Source organism: Rhinatrema bivittatum, chromosome 1 (genome assembly GCF_901001135.1).
Source record: "Rhinatrema bivittatum chromosome 1, aRhiBiv1.1, whole genome shotgun sequence".
In the NCBI taxonomy this organism is placed as follows: Eukaryota; Metazoa; Chordata; class Amphibia; order Gymnophiona; family Rhinatrematidae; genus Rhinatrema; species Rhinatrema bivittatum.
In genome coordinates this window covers 747,712,836-747,728,097 of record NC_042615.1, presented here as the reverse complement: position 1 = coordinate 747,728,097, position 15,262 = coordinate 747,712,836, and the positions used below count along the sequence as shown (strand labels likewise).

Genomic DNA, 15,262 nt, shown 5'->3' with positions numbered 1-15,262 from the left:
TCCCAGAGATTGGAATTTCTGGGGGCACGTTTCGACACCAGCTTGGGCAAGGTCTTTCTACCACAGGGGAGGATGGAGTGACTAATGTCTCAGGTTCGTCGTCTGTTAGCTCTTCCTTTACCCATGGTGTAGGATTATTTGCAGGTTCTTGGTTATATGACATCCACACTGGAGCTAGTTCCATGGGCCTTTGCTCATATGCATCCTTTGCAAATGGCACTACTTTCTCGTTGGGATCCAAATCGGAAGAGTTTCAGATACCATTACCACTCCTCGAGCCGGCCAGGTCCAGCCTGGACTGGTGGTTGATTTGCTCAAGGGTGTGGACCTGGAGCCCCCTCAATGGATCATCCTGACGACAGATGCCAGCCTGACGGGTTGGGGGGCAGTTTGTCAGTCGCAGTCCGTGCAGGGCCTCTGGATGCTGCCACAGTCCAAGTGGACCATCAATCGCTTGGAAACCAGGGCGGTTCGTTTGGTGCTTCACCACTTCCGCTGGTTCAACACCGGGCAGTTCGGGTTCTTTCCGACAATGCAACCACGGTAGCTTACATAAACCGACAAGGGGGCACAAAGAGTCGTCTGGTGGCCTCTGAGGCAAGCCGGTTGATGGATTGGGCGGAGCGACACCTGTCTCAAATAGTGGCATCTCACATAGCCGGGGTTGACAATGTTCAAGCGGATTTTCTCAGTCGTCAACAGCTAAATCCCAGAGAGTGGGAACTGTCGAACGAGGCGCTACAGCTTATCATCCGAAGGTGGGGGACCCCCAGATTAGACTTGATGGCGACTCACCTCAATGCAAAAGCAGCGCACTTCTTCAGTCACAGAAGGGAGCATGGCTCGGAAGGTGTGGATGCTCTGGTTTTTCCTTGGCCCACACACATTCTTCTTTATGTGTTTCCTCCATGGCCGCTGGTGGGGAAAATCTTGTGCAGGATTGAATCCCACACGGGACACATCATTCTGGTAGCCCCAGTGGCCAAGGAGGCCGTGGTTCGCGGATCTGATCAACCTAGCGCTGGACTGTCCTTTATGTCTCTGTGATCTGCCTCAACTGCTTCGGCAGTGCCCAGTATTTTTCGATCAGGCCGATCGCTTTTGTCTAGCGGCTTGGCTTATGAGAGGCAGCAATTGAGAAAGAAGGGTTATTCGGAGGCGGTTATCACTATTCTCCTATACGCTCGTAAAACCTCTACTTCAGTCACCTATGTTAGGGTTTGGAAGGTGTTTGACTCGTGGTGTCGAGGGTTGAATGTGACCCCACGACAGGCCACCATTGGTCATATTCTTGGCTTCTTACAGAACAGTCTAAAGAAAGGATTGTCAAACAACTCGTTTCAAGTACAGATAGCAGCCTTGGGCTGTTTTCGCTGTAAGGTTGACTGTGCTTCCCTCGCCCTTCACCCGGACGTGGCCAGGTACTTGAAGGGGATCAAACACCTAAGGCCACCGGTACGGTCTATCTGTCAGTCTTGGAATCTGAATTTTGTCCTTCGTGGTCTGTGTAGTTCTCCTTTTGAGCCTTTAAAGAGATCTACACTGAAGGATTTAACACTTAAAATGGTGTTTCTGGTGGCTATCTGCTCAGCTAGGCGAATTTCCGAGCTACAGGCGTTGTCTTGTAGGGAGCCATTCCTTCCTTTTTGCCTAAGGTAGTTTCGACCTTTCATGTCAACCAGACAGTAGAGTTGCCGGCTTTCTCGGATGAGGATAGGCACGATCCTCGGCAGAAAGATCTTAGGAGGTTGGATGTTCGAAGGGTCCTCCTGCAGTACTTGGAGGTTACCAATCCTTTTAGGCTCTCTGACCATCTATTTGTTCTGTGGAATGGTCCGAAGAAAGGGTCTAAAGCTTCTAAAACTACCATTGCCCGCTGGTTGAAAAGCGCTATTGCTGCAGCTTACATTGGTCAAGGGCGTACTGTCCCGGAGGGGCTTAAGGCTCATTCTCTTTGCTCACAAGCGGCTTCCTGGGTGGAGAGTGACTGTGTATCGCCCCAGGAGATTTGCAGGGCAGCTACATGGAAATCTTTGCACACGTTTGCCAAGCATTACCGTTTGGATGTTCGGGATCCGAAGGTGGATTCGTTTGGCAGCAGTGTGCTTAGAGCGGGAATCTCGAGGTCCACCCCATTTAGGGAAGCTTGGGAACATCCCATCAGTCTGGACTGATCCTGGTACGTACAGGGAAAGGAAAATTAGTTCTTACCTGGTAATTTTCGTTCCTGTAGTAACACGGATCAGTCCAGATGCCCGCCCACAGTGTATGAGTCCTGCTAGTCTGATTCTGTTTGTTTTTCTCTCTTACAGATTTTTATCAGAGCATCTTGACACATCTCACATCGATCTTTTATCTACAGTTCATATTTGGTTCAGAAGTTGTTGGTGTTAAGGGTTGTTGTTCACATTGATCTAGTCATTGGTTGTTACCATATATTCTATTATATTCATTCTGCTTTGATATCGATTATACTGAGGGACCGCAGGTGGCACACCAGGGTATATGGGAGGTGCCTTTTCAGTTTCTCTCTGACTCCATCTGCTAGAAGGGAGGCATAACCCAGCAGTCTGGACTGATCCTTGGTACTACAGGAACGAAAATTACCAGGTAAGAACTAATTTTCCTTTACACCTGCTTCAAGTAGAGCCTGACTTGTGTGGGGTAAGTGGGCAACTTATGCGCATATGTTTTAAAGTCTAAAAGCATGCATGCAAGTCGCAGCGCTGCCCCCTAGAAAGCCTCCATTCAGTGCGAGTAACAATACCGGGCTTCATGTACACTTTACATGCACAGCCCCTGATTGACTTTTAACACACCACTCACAAACAGAAAGCAGAGTTTTATGAGCATTAGTCACTTTTACAATCAAACACTTAGAAATAATATAACCTCACCTCCAAAGGATAGGATTATATGAGAACATGAAAATGCACACATTTACCATCCTAGTCGTATGCATATGATACAATTATTTTGTAATACAGTTTTCAGTATAGACATAGGTTAGGGATGATTGTTAATGTACTAGTTCAACATTATTATTAATCCAAAAGGAAGAATGAAAAGCCAGTGTTACCTGATAACTCTTAGCCAGGGCTTCCCAAACCTTTAGCCAGCGTGACCCCAGAGGATGACCAAACCTTCAGGCCGATACAGTAAAAATTGGGGGAGAGCGGGCGAGTGCCCGCTCTCCTGTGCGCGTGATTCAGAAAAAAAATGTATTCAAATTAGGGCCCACGGTAAAAAGAGGCGCTAGGGACACTAGCGTGTCCCTAGCGCCTCTTTTTGGACAGGAGCGGCCGCTGTCAGCGAGTTTGACAGCCGACGCTCAATTTTGCCGGCGTAGGTTCTCAAACCCGCTGACAGACACGGGTTTGGAAACCAGACACCGGCAAAATTGAGCGTCCAGGTTTCAACCCGCAAGCCGTGGGCCAATTTTAAATTTTTTTTAAATTTTTTTTATTTTTGATTATTTTTAACTTTTGGGACCTCCGACTTAATATCACCATGATATTAAGTCGGAGGATGCACAGAAAAACAGTTTTTACTGCTTTTCTGAGCACTTTCCCGGTGCCGGCAGAAATTAACGCCTACCTCTGGGTAGGCGCTAATTTCTGAAAGTAAAATGTGCGGTTTGGCCGCACATTTTATGTACTGAATCGCGCGGGAATAACTAATAGAGCCATCAACATGCATTTGCATGTTGCGGGTGCTATTAGTTTCGGGGGAGGGGGGGGGTTAGACGTGTGTTTTTGACGCGCTATTACCCCTTACTGATTAAGGGGTAAAGCTAACGCATCGAAAACGCGCGTCCAAACGCGGGTCAACAGTACTGTATCGGCCTGCATATTAGCAAGGGTGTGGTTCACCTCCAACAATCACACCATTCTCACCCTCCCTGCACTTTAACTGACCCCCTCTCTCAACCCCTACCCTCTCCAGTCATCCTTTCTCTGAACCTTCATTCCCCTCCAGAGGACATCTTCTCTCAACCTCCAGATGGTTCCATCTTATATCCCCAGCTCTTCTCACCTTCTTAGCCCATTCTTTTTCTCACCCCTTCCAGCCCTTTTGCAGCCTCCCTGCTGAACCTCTTTCATCTTCAAGCCATTTTTATAACCCCCAATTGATCTTCTGTCATCCCCTCCCTCTCATTCTGTTCTTCATCCCTCTTACTTTTTGCCTCCCCTCCAAATCTTCTCTCTTATCTTCCCCCCCCAGTTGATACCCTTTCATCCCCAACTCCTCTCTTGCATACCCCAGGGTCTTCTGTCATTCCCCCCTCTCCTGATAAGCCAATACTCAAACACTTCCTGCATCTGATCCTCCCGTCAAACAGCCCCTCCTCAAAACATCAACCTTGGCCAAAGTCAATGGCAACATTTTCCTTTGGGCCCCCAGACCAAAAGTGGATGATAACTGGTGAGAAGAAAGGGCAGGCTAATGATAGGGGCAACATTTTTATCTTTGGTAGGTTCAGTAGTGGGTGAGGTGAGAGTAGCATGGCAACCTCCACTGTCCTGTGTATACATAACCCACTTTTCCCTTCATGGTCCGTCCAAAGGCAAGCGGCAGTAGCATTAGTAACGAAAGTCAGTACAGGATCTGTGAGCCAGTGCAAGCTCACAGGCTCTACAGTGGCCCCAATCCTTCCTATGACTATGAAAACTCATGCGCAGGCTGCAGAACCTGTGAGTGCATGCTGGCTCACAATCACTATGCCGACTTCCACTACTACTGCTGCTTGGGGGTGTCTGAAGAGCACTGTCCTTTGAGGCACTTGTGACCCCAGCTGAAGGTCTGACCCCCAGTTTGGGAAGTCCTGCTCTAAGCCTTCCTGAATCACTGCTAGCATTAGACTTGTGTTGCACTCCATAGTTAGACTTGTAACCCTACCCCCTGAAGGGAAACTGGAGGCACAAATCTCTGTATGCAATGAGCTATTATGAGGACTGACTCACTATTTTCCTTGAAGTCATCTGTAACCCCAAATTTAAAAAGAAAATAGCTGCTAAATTGTTAACTGTGGGAATGTAAGGTATTTTCATAAACCGGCATGATGTTCCGACGAATGTCGGTATATAAAAATCAACAAACAAATAAATAAATAATTGTTATAGCTTATCATTGTTCAAGTCTGTCTTTATCCTGCAAACTGGCTAAAACTTATAATTTTTTTAACATTTCTTAGCTCCAGCTATCAAACCTGCAGTGAAAGTAGTTGGGATTAAGCACAATGCAGTCTCTGTGACTTGGGATGGCTATCCTACTGATGACTCCCAGTCTGGTTTTATAAGCGCCTACGCTATCTATGTGAAAATCATTCATGAGGAGTGCAATTTGAAGGGATCTGAGATACTGGAGCTTTCAGGTAAATAGTCAGGCAAGTATTGTACTATCGGCTTTGTACATATTGTGAAGGACTTGTCCTCTATTTTGGAAAGGGCTGATGAGTGAACACTGATACAGGAGAGGATTAAGATGAGAAGAAACCTTTTGGCCTGAAGCTGTAATGCTAATGATCTGCCCAGCAAGGGGAATCTTTTACTGGTCATCAAATACCAAAAGCCTGAATACTTTACTCGGGTTTGCTTCTAATCCTTCACTTCCGGAAATTCATTTTAAGTGGAAGATATAGTATGGTAGCAATTCATGTTGCCTGAAATGGTTTTTCACATTTTAAACCTATTTCAAGTTTTTCGTGTAGCTTCAAATCATGCACAGGAAAAGCACAGCTCATTTAATGCAGGCTGCACTCTTATAGCCTGCCTAACTTCAGTAGAACTGCTGAATTTTGGCATCTGAAATTGTACTTGATTAGAAGTAGAAATGGGGGTTATGCCTTTGTTCCTGCATAAAGTGATCTGTGTTGAAAGCTGTCTTTTTAAAGTTTGCTGTTCCCTGTACGTACCCGGATCAGTCCAAACTCCTGGGTTTTGCCCCCCCTCTAGCAGATGGAGACAGAGGTTTACAAACCAAAACTCCGCCTATATCTAGGCTGGTGCCACCTACAGTCTGGCAGTATTCTTCTGTCTCCTAGCAGGTGGAGGGGGTGCAAAACCTACAGTCTGTGCTGAGGCCTAGGTTTTAGGTGGTAGTTGGTTTAAAAAAAAAAAAAAAAAAGATAGACAAAGTTAGGATTCCGGACCGCAGAGGCTTGCCTGCTGGTCCGTGGTTACGCCTCCCAGAGGGTTGCGAGGTCCTGAGGGGACCATCCCTTCTGGTTTAAGAGGCCGCTGATGAGTGGGGGATCCCCATATACCGGTGCACCATCGGCACTGGGGGTGACACCGGGGTGCCAGGCTCACTCCCTCCAGTTGGATCCGGACCCAAGATGATTGGTAACGTTTAAATAAAAAAAAAAAAAAAGTAAAATACGTTTTTAGTTGATTGCTGCTTGTTCCCTTTTGTTTTCCCTTCCTGGGGGGGGGGGGGGGGGCGCGATTATTGCTTTTATTTTTTCTTTCTTTCCCTCACTGGGGCAGAGCATGCCGCGGTGGTCTGCCTGCGGGTCTGCGCCGACGCGGCTGTCCAGAGACAGCCTTTGTTCCTCCTGCATCTCTGGAGGTGAGGGAGGGTCTGTGGCTCCAATAGGGATCCGGGGTGGTAAGCAGGCGCGCGCCGGGTCCGCAGGAGCCAAGTTGGCACTCAGTGCCGGTCCGTTCCCGGGGAGCCCGGGAATGGGTGCCATTTTAAATGTTGGCACTTCAATTTCAGCGGGAACGGCAGCCATTTTTTCACCTCGGGGATCAGAGATGCCCGCGATGCCGATGGATCGGGGGGAGGACAACCTCCCTCCGCGGTTGTCACCTCAGCGCAGGGTCCCTGTGGGGGACAGATCTGCGAGGCCCGATTGCCCAATTGATTTTAGGATCTCTGAGGGGGATGTCGACGGGGCAACTTCGGATTCGTCATTCGGGTCCGAATTTGTGCTCTTAATGCACAAGGCATTCAAGGCCCGCAGGCTGGCCAGGAAGAGACTCCATGATAGCCCACTCCGGGGCCTGGAGTGGGGAAGCGGTCAAAAGCCGTCCCAGTTCCAGAGGACCCGGCCAGGTCCCGGCCCCTCCGGCCTCGGACAATCAGGGGAGATCCGGATTTCACAATGGATACGGATGAGCTGGAGGAGCATCAAGGGGATCAGGACCTCTCATCCCAACCTCGAGGGGTGGGGGGGGGTTTGATGGGGACTGGGACCAGGGGTCCACGGGTCCCCGTGGTTCCCATGGGACAGAGGGGGATGACCCGAAGGTAATTCGGCTATTCCGAAAGTACGAACTGGGGCCCCTTATCCCAGAAATTCTGGGGGAATTAGGGATTCAGGTTCCACAGGAAGAGTCCCGGCTTGGAGTAACGGACCCGGTCGTCTTGGGACTTCGGGGTCCTCCTTCCGCCTTTCCTTTGCATTTTTCTGCCTCCGATTTGCTTTTTAAGGAGTGGGATACTCCTGACTTGGAGCTGAAGGTGGCAAAAGCGATGGATAAGCTCTATCCCTTGCCGGAGGAGGCCCTGGAGATGTTGCGAATGCCTAAGATAGATTCGGCGGTGGTCACAAAGAAAACCACCATCCCGGTAACTGGGGGTACCGCGCTTAAAGACTTGCAGGACAGGAAGCTGGAGATACAGCTCAAGAGGATCTTCGAGGTTTTGGCATTAGGAATTCGTGCGGCCATTTGCAGTAATTTTTCCTTACGGGCTGGCCTTCGGTGGGCACAACAACTATTGGCCAATGAATCTCTATCGCCTGAGGAGGCGCACCAGGCGGGGCGATTAGAAGCGGTAATTGCCTACAGTGCAGACGCCTTTTATGATCTACTTCGCACCTCTGCCGGAACGATGGTTTCCACGGTCTCTGTGAGGAGTCTGCTGTGGCTCCATCATTGGTCAGCGGATGTGACCTATAAAGCCCGGTTGGGTTCGTTGCCCTTTAAGGGCAAGCTGTTGTTTGGCAAGGAATTGGAAGATCTGATTGAGTCCTTAAGTGAGAATAAGGTGCATCGGCTACCAGAGGACAGACCGAGGACAAGGGGAGTTCAGGCTGCTCGCTCTCGCTTTCGCTGAGGTCGCCGGTCTCAAACCGCTCGGGGTTCAGTTTCTTCCTTTCGTCACAGTGCAACCCAACAACAATCCTATTCGCAGTCCCTTCGCAGGCGCCGTTTCGGTCGTCCGGGAGCCAGTCAGAATGTGCAGGGGGGGTAAGCCTGCACAATGATGTGCGGTTGGTCCATTCCTTCGTACCGAGAATCGGGGGCAGATTGGGTCGGTTTTACGAGGAATGGACCAGAATCACATTGGATCAGTGGGTCTTAGATGTGATAAGACACTGTTATGTGTTAGATTTTTTACGCCAGCTGCGCCAGTGTTTCCTGGTATCGCCTTGCGGATTTTCAGACAAGCGCCGGGCGGTACAGACTACGCTGGGCCAGCTCCGAGATCTCGGCGCGATTGTCCCAGTGCCACCCAACAAGCTCCGCAGGGGCCGTTATTCCATTTTCTTCGTGGTGCCAAAAAAGGAAGGAACCTTTTGTCCTATCCTCGATCTGAAAAGGGTCAACAGATGTCTGCGGATCCCTCGCTTTCGGATGGAAACCTTGCATTCCGTGATCGCGTCCGTAAGACAGGGGGAGTTCTTGGCTTCCCTGGACCTCACAGAAGCGTATTTTCACATAGGCATCCGGGCAGAGCACCAGCATTTTCAGTTTCAGGCGCTCCCATTCGGTCTTGCGACTGCGCCTCGAACGTTCAACAAGATTATGGTAGTGGTAGCAGCGCAGCTATGCAGGGAAGGTCTGCTGGTGCACCCGTATTTGAATGATTGGCTGATTCGTGCCAAGTCAGAGGCACTCTGTCAAGCAGCGATTCAGCGGGTGCTCCAATTGCTGCACACTCTAGGTTGGATAGTCAATGTCTCCAAGAGTCACCTGGTACCTTCGCAGTTGCTGGAGTTTTTGGCAGCTTTGTTCGACACTCGTCAGAGAACAGCGTCCCTAACACAGGAGCAAATGTTCAAATTACAGGCACAGGTTCGAAGATTGTTATCCAAGCAGGTACCAATCGTCTGGGACTATTTACAGGTGTTGGGGTCCATGATTTCCACTCTGGAATTGGTTCCCTGGGCTTTCGCTCATATGCGACCATTGCAGTCAGCGTTGCTCTCCCGCTGGAACCCAGTATTGGAAGAATTTAGTCTACCGTTGCCGCTGACCCAGGCGGCCAGGGCCAGCATGGATTGGTGGTTGTGTCCGAACAACTTGAGTCGCGGAGTACACCTGGAGATCCCGTCCTGGATGGTAATCACTACGGATTACTAGCCTGTAGGGTTGGGGAGCGGTCTGTCTACGGAAGTTGGTACAGGGCCAATGGTCCCCACAGGAGGCGTCTTGGTCCATCAATCGGCTGGAGACCAGAGTGGTCCGGCTAGCTCTACAGGAGTTCCTCCCCCTAATCCACGGTCAGTCCGTCAGGGTCCTCTCAGACAACGCAACCAAGGTGGCTTACATCAATCGGCAGAGGGGAACCAGGAGTCAAGCCGTTGCGGCCGAGGCTCGGCTCTTGATAGCATGGGCGGAGAAGCATCTGAGCAGCATAGCAGCCTCTCATATTGCCAGGGTAGAGAATATTTATGCGGATTTTCTCAGTCGCAATTGGCTGGACCCCGGAGAGTGGGAGCTCGTGGGGGAAGCGGATCAGCTCATTTGTGCTCAGTGGGGCACACCCACTGTCAACTTAATGGCAACCTTCAAGAATGCGAAAGCTCCTCTGTTCTTTGCTCGGCGCCGGGAGATGGCAGCGGAGGGAGTGGACGCCCTAGCACTGCCGTGGCCGACAGATGTATTGCTCTATGTGTTCCCTCCGTGGCCACTCATGGGCAGGGTGTTGTGGCGAATCGCGTCACCCCTGACAGACGTGGTAGGGTCCCGTTTGTTTCGACCAGGTCAATCGCTTTTGTCTAGCGGCATGGCTTTTGAGAGGCAAAGGTTGAAGTCCAAGGGATATGCAGATGCGGTGGTATCCACCCTTCTACGTTCCCGGAAAGTGTCTACATCGTTATCTTATGTGCAGGTCTGGAAGGTGTTTGAATCATGGTGCCTTACCCGCGATGTGGTTCCTACTTGGGCGGCCGTGTCTGATATCCTACTTTTCCTGCAGGACGGTTTGACTAAGGGACTTTCCTGTAGTTCCTTGCAGGTACAAGTAGTGGCACTGGGCTCCTTGCGCAGTCAGATTCAGGGGGCGTCGGCGGCTCATCCGGATGTGGTACGGTTCCTTAGGGGGGCAAGGCATTTACGTCTTCCGTTTTGTCAGCCCTGTCCGTCCTGGAATTTGAACGTCGTCCTTAAGGTGTTGTGTGGCACTCCTTTTGAGCCTATTCGCAAAGTCACTTTAAAAGATTTAACTCTGAAGGTGGTGTTTTTGGTGGCTATTGTTTCGGCGCGGCGGATTTCCGAGCTTCAGGCTCTATCTCTTGCCGGGAGCCTTTCTTGCGAATTTCAGAGTCGGGAGTTTCCTTGCGTATGGTTCCCACCTTTCTGCCCAAGGTGGTTTCTTCGTTTCATGTGAATCAGACGGTCAAGTTGCCGTTGTTTTTGCAGTTAGATGGTTTGGATCCATTGTCTAAGGATCTCTGTAACTTGGATGTGAGGTGAACATTACTGCGCTATTTGGAAGTGACCAATGCGTTCCGGGTTTCCGACCATCTGTTCGTCCTCTGGAGTGGGCCTAGACAGGGTAATGTGGCTTCTAAGGCTACATTGCTCGTTGGTTGAAAGAGGCCATCAGTTCGGCATATCTAGTGCAGGGATGGTCTCTACCATTGGGTCTTCAGGCCCATTCTACTCTCTCCCAGGCCACTTCCTGGGTGGAATGTCACCACATTTCTACGGAAGAGATTTGTAGGGCGGCTACCTGGAAATCCTTGCATACCTTTGCCAGGCACTATCGTCTGGATGTCAAGGCTCCAGGACCAGCGGGATTTGGGGAAGGAGTGCTCAGAGCGGGCCTCTCCAGATCCCATCCCAAGTAAGGTAAGCTCTGGTACATCCCAGGAGTCTGGACTGATCAGGGTACGTACAGGGAAAAGAAAATTGATTCTTACCTGATAATTTTCATTCCTGTAGTACCACGGATCAGTCCAGAGTCCCGCCCTGTGGTATTGCTGATGCCGGGAGAGGCAGTACTGAATGTGTGTTTGTACGGTTTCAGTCAGAATGCGCTGATGTATTTTTTCTCAGTTATCGGTGACACGGGTTCTGTTCCCAGTTGCGGGGTTGTGAGCCGGTATCGATGTTACTTTTTATATAGTTAGTTGGAGATGTTTGCTTGATTTATTCTGCTTTGACATTAAGTAATACTGCCAGACTGTAGGTGGCACCAGCCTAGATATAGGCGGAGTTTTGGTTTGTAAACTTCTGTTTCCATCTGCTAGAGGGGGGGCAAAACCCAGGAGTCTGGACTGATCCGTGGTACTACAGGAACAAAAATTATCAGGTGGTAACCAATTTTCTTTACACACTATGCACTGAAGGTTAAGTACAGGTTGTAACTGAAGAAAACCCATTTTGAGCCTCTGTATTCTGGTGGGCTTGGGAGGTTATGCTTATGGTGGCTGTCATTTTGGCCTGCAGAGTCAATGAGCGCTAGGCCCTATTTACTTGCCCAATGTATACCAGTTTCCCATCCCAAGTTCTTGCCTAAGGTAGTGCTGGATTTCCATCTTAGTCAGTCGTCCTTCCAATATTTTTCCCTAGGCTACATCTCCACAAGTACCTTAGTTCTCTGGATTGCAAGAGAGCTGTTGCCTTTTAGTTAGAGCAAACTAGAGCCTATAGGAAGTTCACACAACTCTCTAAGGCTCTTTTATCTTATCAGACCTGGGAATTCAATGAGAAAATGCACCATTTTGTATGCGTTAGCAGACCATCATCTTTTGTTAGTGCCTAGGCAACCCTGACCTTAAAGGTGCATGTCAAGACTCATGATACCATGGCAACTTTAGTGCTCTACCCAAGATCTGCCTTCGTTGAGGACATTTTCAAGACTGCAACATGGAGCTCTGACCACACAGTCACATCTCATGTTTAATCTACTGTCTTAAGGAAGAAAAGTAAGCCTTTTGTTTGCATATTTTACCTGCAGACTTTTCACTCATTTTCAGGTTCCCTTTGAAAATTGAGTCAGAAATTGTAAGTGTACACACCTGCACCTACTATTTCTGTGTGTGTATTTTTTTCCCTCAGAAATGTATGTGTGTACTTTTTAAAAGTATAGACACGTGCTAATCCTACCCAGACTCCACCTCCAGGAACACCTCTTGAGCAGTGGCACAGTTACTGCCCATACCAGAAGGCACGGGATAACCCACACAGAGCAGCAGTTAATACCCTTAACAGAAGAGACAAGGATAACCCACATGGAGCGGGAGTTAGTACCTTTAACAGAAGGCACGGGGATAACCTGCATGAAGTGGCAGTTACTACCTCAAAAAAGTAGGTGGGGGAGAGCAAGATGGCCGCTGTCTGAGATAGACGTGAAGGAGGCTCTCTCCGTTTTGATTTTGGATACTTATTTCTTCTTACCGAAGAGCCGCGGAAAAATGCAGATTACCAAACAAAAGGCAAAGGTAAGGAAGATTTCAACTTCATCTCCCTTACCGGAGACATCACAGCTACGGATCCAGACTTTCTTCGCGCCAGCATCGGGGATGACGCTGGTAGAGAGGGCTGCTGCAGATACAGAGTAGGCGTCTGCGCTACTTGCCGAAGCAATATCTTTGAGTCCCTGCGCTCTGAGCCCTCCCTCTCTGCCTCAATATTTGACTTCTTTAAATGCCGGAGAGGAAGAAGGAACGTCTGAAGCCCTTACCGTGGAAGCGATGGACAAAGCTGAGACTTTCTCTCAGGTGAGGCCTATTCTCCCTTTAACAGCTTAGGGACTCTGGTAATTTGTTGGGAGCCATTTCAGAGGGGATGAGAGGTGAAACCATGGCTGTGGCAGGTGAAGAAGAGCCCAGGTCTACTTTGAGTTTACACTAGACTCCTTATGGTCTGCCATAAAATCACTGGAAACTGCAATAGTAAATTTGACCAAAATTACCCTGGACTCTAATCAACGATTTTCAAATATTGAAAACTCTATTTCTATAAATAATATTAAGTTGGAGATGATGGAATCACAGATGGAGAATCTAGAGACATGGCAGCAAAAATCTGCTTGGACGGATATTGTGAACGAGAAAAAGATTGAAAATATTGAAAACTCTTTGAAATATTTAAATCTTAGGGTTCTCAACATTCCACAAGTGAAGATAACAGCATATGATTTGTTTAAAGAATACCTTATTCAGATTTTGAAAATGCCTCTGCAAGCACTTCCTGTTATTTCAAAGGTTTATTACCTGCCAGCTAAAGTTAATATTACTACAGGAAATAAGCCAGCAGAGGCGACTCTAAACCTGACAGATATAATTGAGTCTACATTGGAAAGTGTAATTTCTACAAGATCAACACTTCATGTCTCCTTTGCATTCTCATCAGACCGAGATGCTGTATTGTGTTTGTTTATGCGATATCGTCTAGCTTTTTTTTCATGGTGAAATTTCTTGGAATGAGATCTGAGGTGGTAGCCATTGTGGGCAAGTTACTCCTAAAATTTCCATGTAAATGTGAATTGCAGTATTTAAATCATAAATATGTTTTCTTTGACGTTTACAACTCTGTGCATTCCTTGACTCTCATACCCAAGAATCTACAGCATTATGCCCGGAGGATGGATAGCATACCAGATGTTAATATCTCTTTAATTACAACTGTTTAAAAAGAACCTCGTGTTTTTTGGGTTTTTTTTCCTATATCTGCTTATTGCACCTACTCTCCCACTATTACTTGATGTAATCAGATAATATAGAATGTTATGTTCAATTTATAATTTTCTAATAGAAATTATGTTATCTGTATTCAACAATAAAAATTCTTGTTGCATTGAGTAAATTAAAAAAAAAAAGTTGCTGGACAGAGTCAGTGACGGATTTAGGATTTTGCTGCCCTTAGGCACTATTGGTGCTGTTGCCTTCCTCGCCCTCTTTGCTCTGCTCTATTTTTTCCAGCCTCATCCTCTCCCCTTTGGATTTGTTCTTCTCGTATTTAAATCTATGTTAATAGAAGTGAGGGGAGCTGAAGAGCCTCAGCAACATGGGAACTTGCATGTATGAGAATAAAGGCCTTTCCAGAAAGCTGTGGAAGGATCAGCTATTTCTTATGTAGCATGGTCACAAAATTGGTTGTATAACAGCTGAAATGCCTTTTTAAACTTAATAACCAGTCCTGCTTAGATTGCATTTATTTGCACTTGTAAAAGGGTCTTTGGAGTGTATTTTAAAATTCACATTTTAACCATTTTCTTATAGAAGAAAAAACCACGGCAAACACTGCCAATCTCATCTCCACAAGAAGAAAAAGAGAACTTATTGCACAAATTGGGTTTCATTCATTTGGTTAAATCAGAGCTTCAAGACAGATATTTACATCTCTATATTTATTCCTGTATTCATACTCCTCGAAGAACTGGGAGAGACAACCTCCCAGAAGAGGGACTGAGGAATGGGTCAACCGAACTTCATTGTGGGTCGGGTTTTGGGGTGGCGCGCTGAGACGGTCCCTCTTGGAAGGACCGCCCACGAAAGGGCTGAGACCAAGATTGAGACCGGGAAGAATAACCTCTGGAGGAGCCACATCGTCCGCGGGGTGTATATCTCCGCTGACCCCGGAAGCGAGGATGGGAGAGCGCAAAGGATCGAGATTGTTTTGGATGGTCCTCCGGTAGCTTATGAACCTTGTTTTCCCCCAAGGAATTAATAAGCTGCTCAAGGTCCTCTCCAAAAAGCAACTTACCCTTGAAAGGCAACTTGCCCAATCTTGCCTTGGAGGACGGGTCGGCGAACCAATTGCGCAGCCAGAGGAGCCTTCTAGCGGAGACCACTGAGACCATCTCTTTCACCTGGACGCGGAGGAGGTCGTAGAGTGCATCTGCCCCATACACTGACGCCTTCCAAACATTCAGCCTGCTCCGCCTCTGCAGACGGGAGGTTCTGGGTGCCGAGCAATTGTTGAACCCACCTGCCCGCTGCATGAGACTGCTGCAGATAGTCGCCCGGACTCCCAAGGCCAGGACCTCAAAGATACGCTTTAGATGGGCTTCGAGTTTACAATCCTGTACGTCCTTCAGGGCCGTCACCCCCACCACTGGGATAGTGGTGTGCTTGGTG

The 15,262-nt window shown here is 48.3% G+C and overlaps 1 protein-coding gene across 3 annotated transcripts in view; it reads left to right on the top strand.

Moving 5' to 3' along the window:
• The window catches only part of OSMR (oncostatin M receptor), a 178,700-nt gene that overhangs the window by 141,343 nt on the left and 22,095 nt on the right, over positions 1 to 15,262 (top strand). For all 3 annotated transcript variants that reach the window (XM_029578388.1, XM_029578398.1, XM_029578406.1), the window contains one exon: positions 5,195 to 5,374. In XM_029578388.1, coding sequence (XP_029434248.1) covers positions 5,195 to 5,374 — 180 coding nt within the window. The remainder of the gene's footprint in view (positions 1 to 5,194; positions 5,375 to 15,262) is intronic.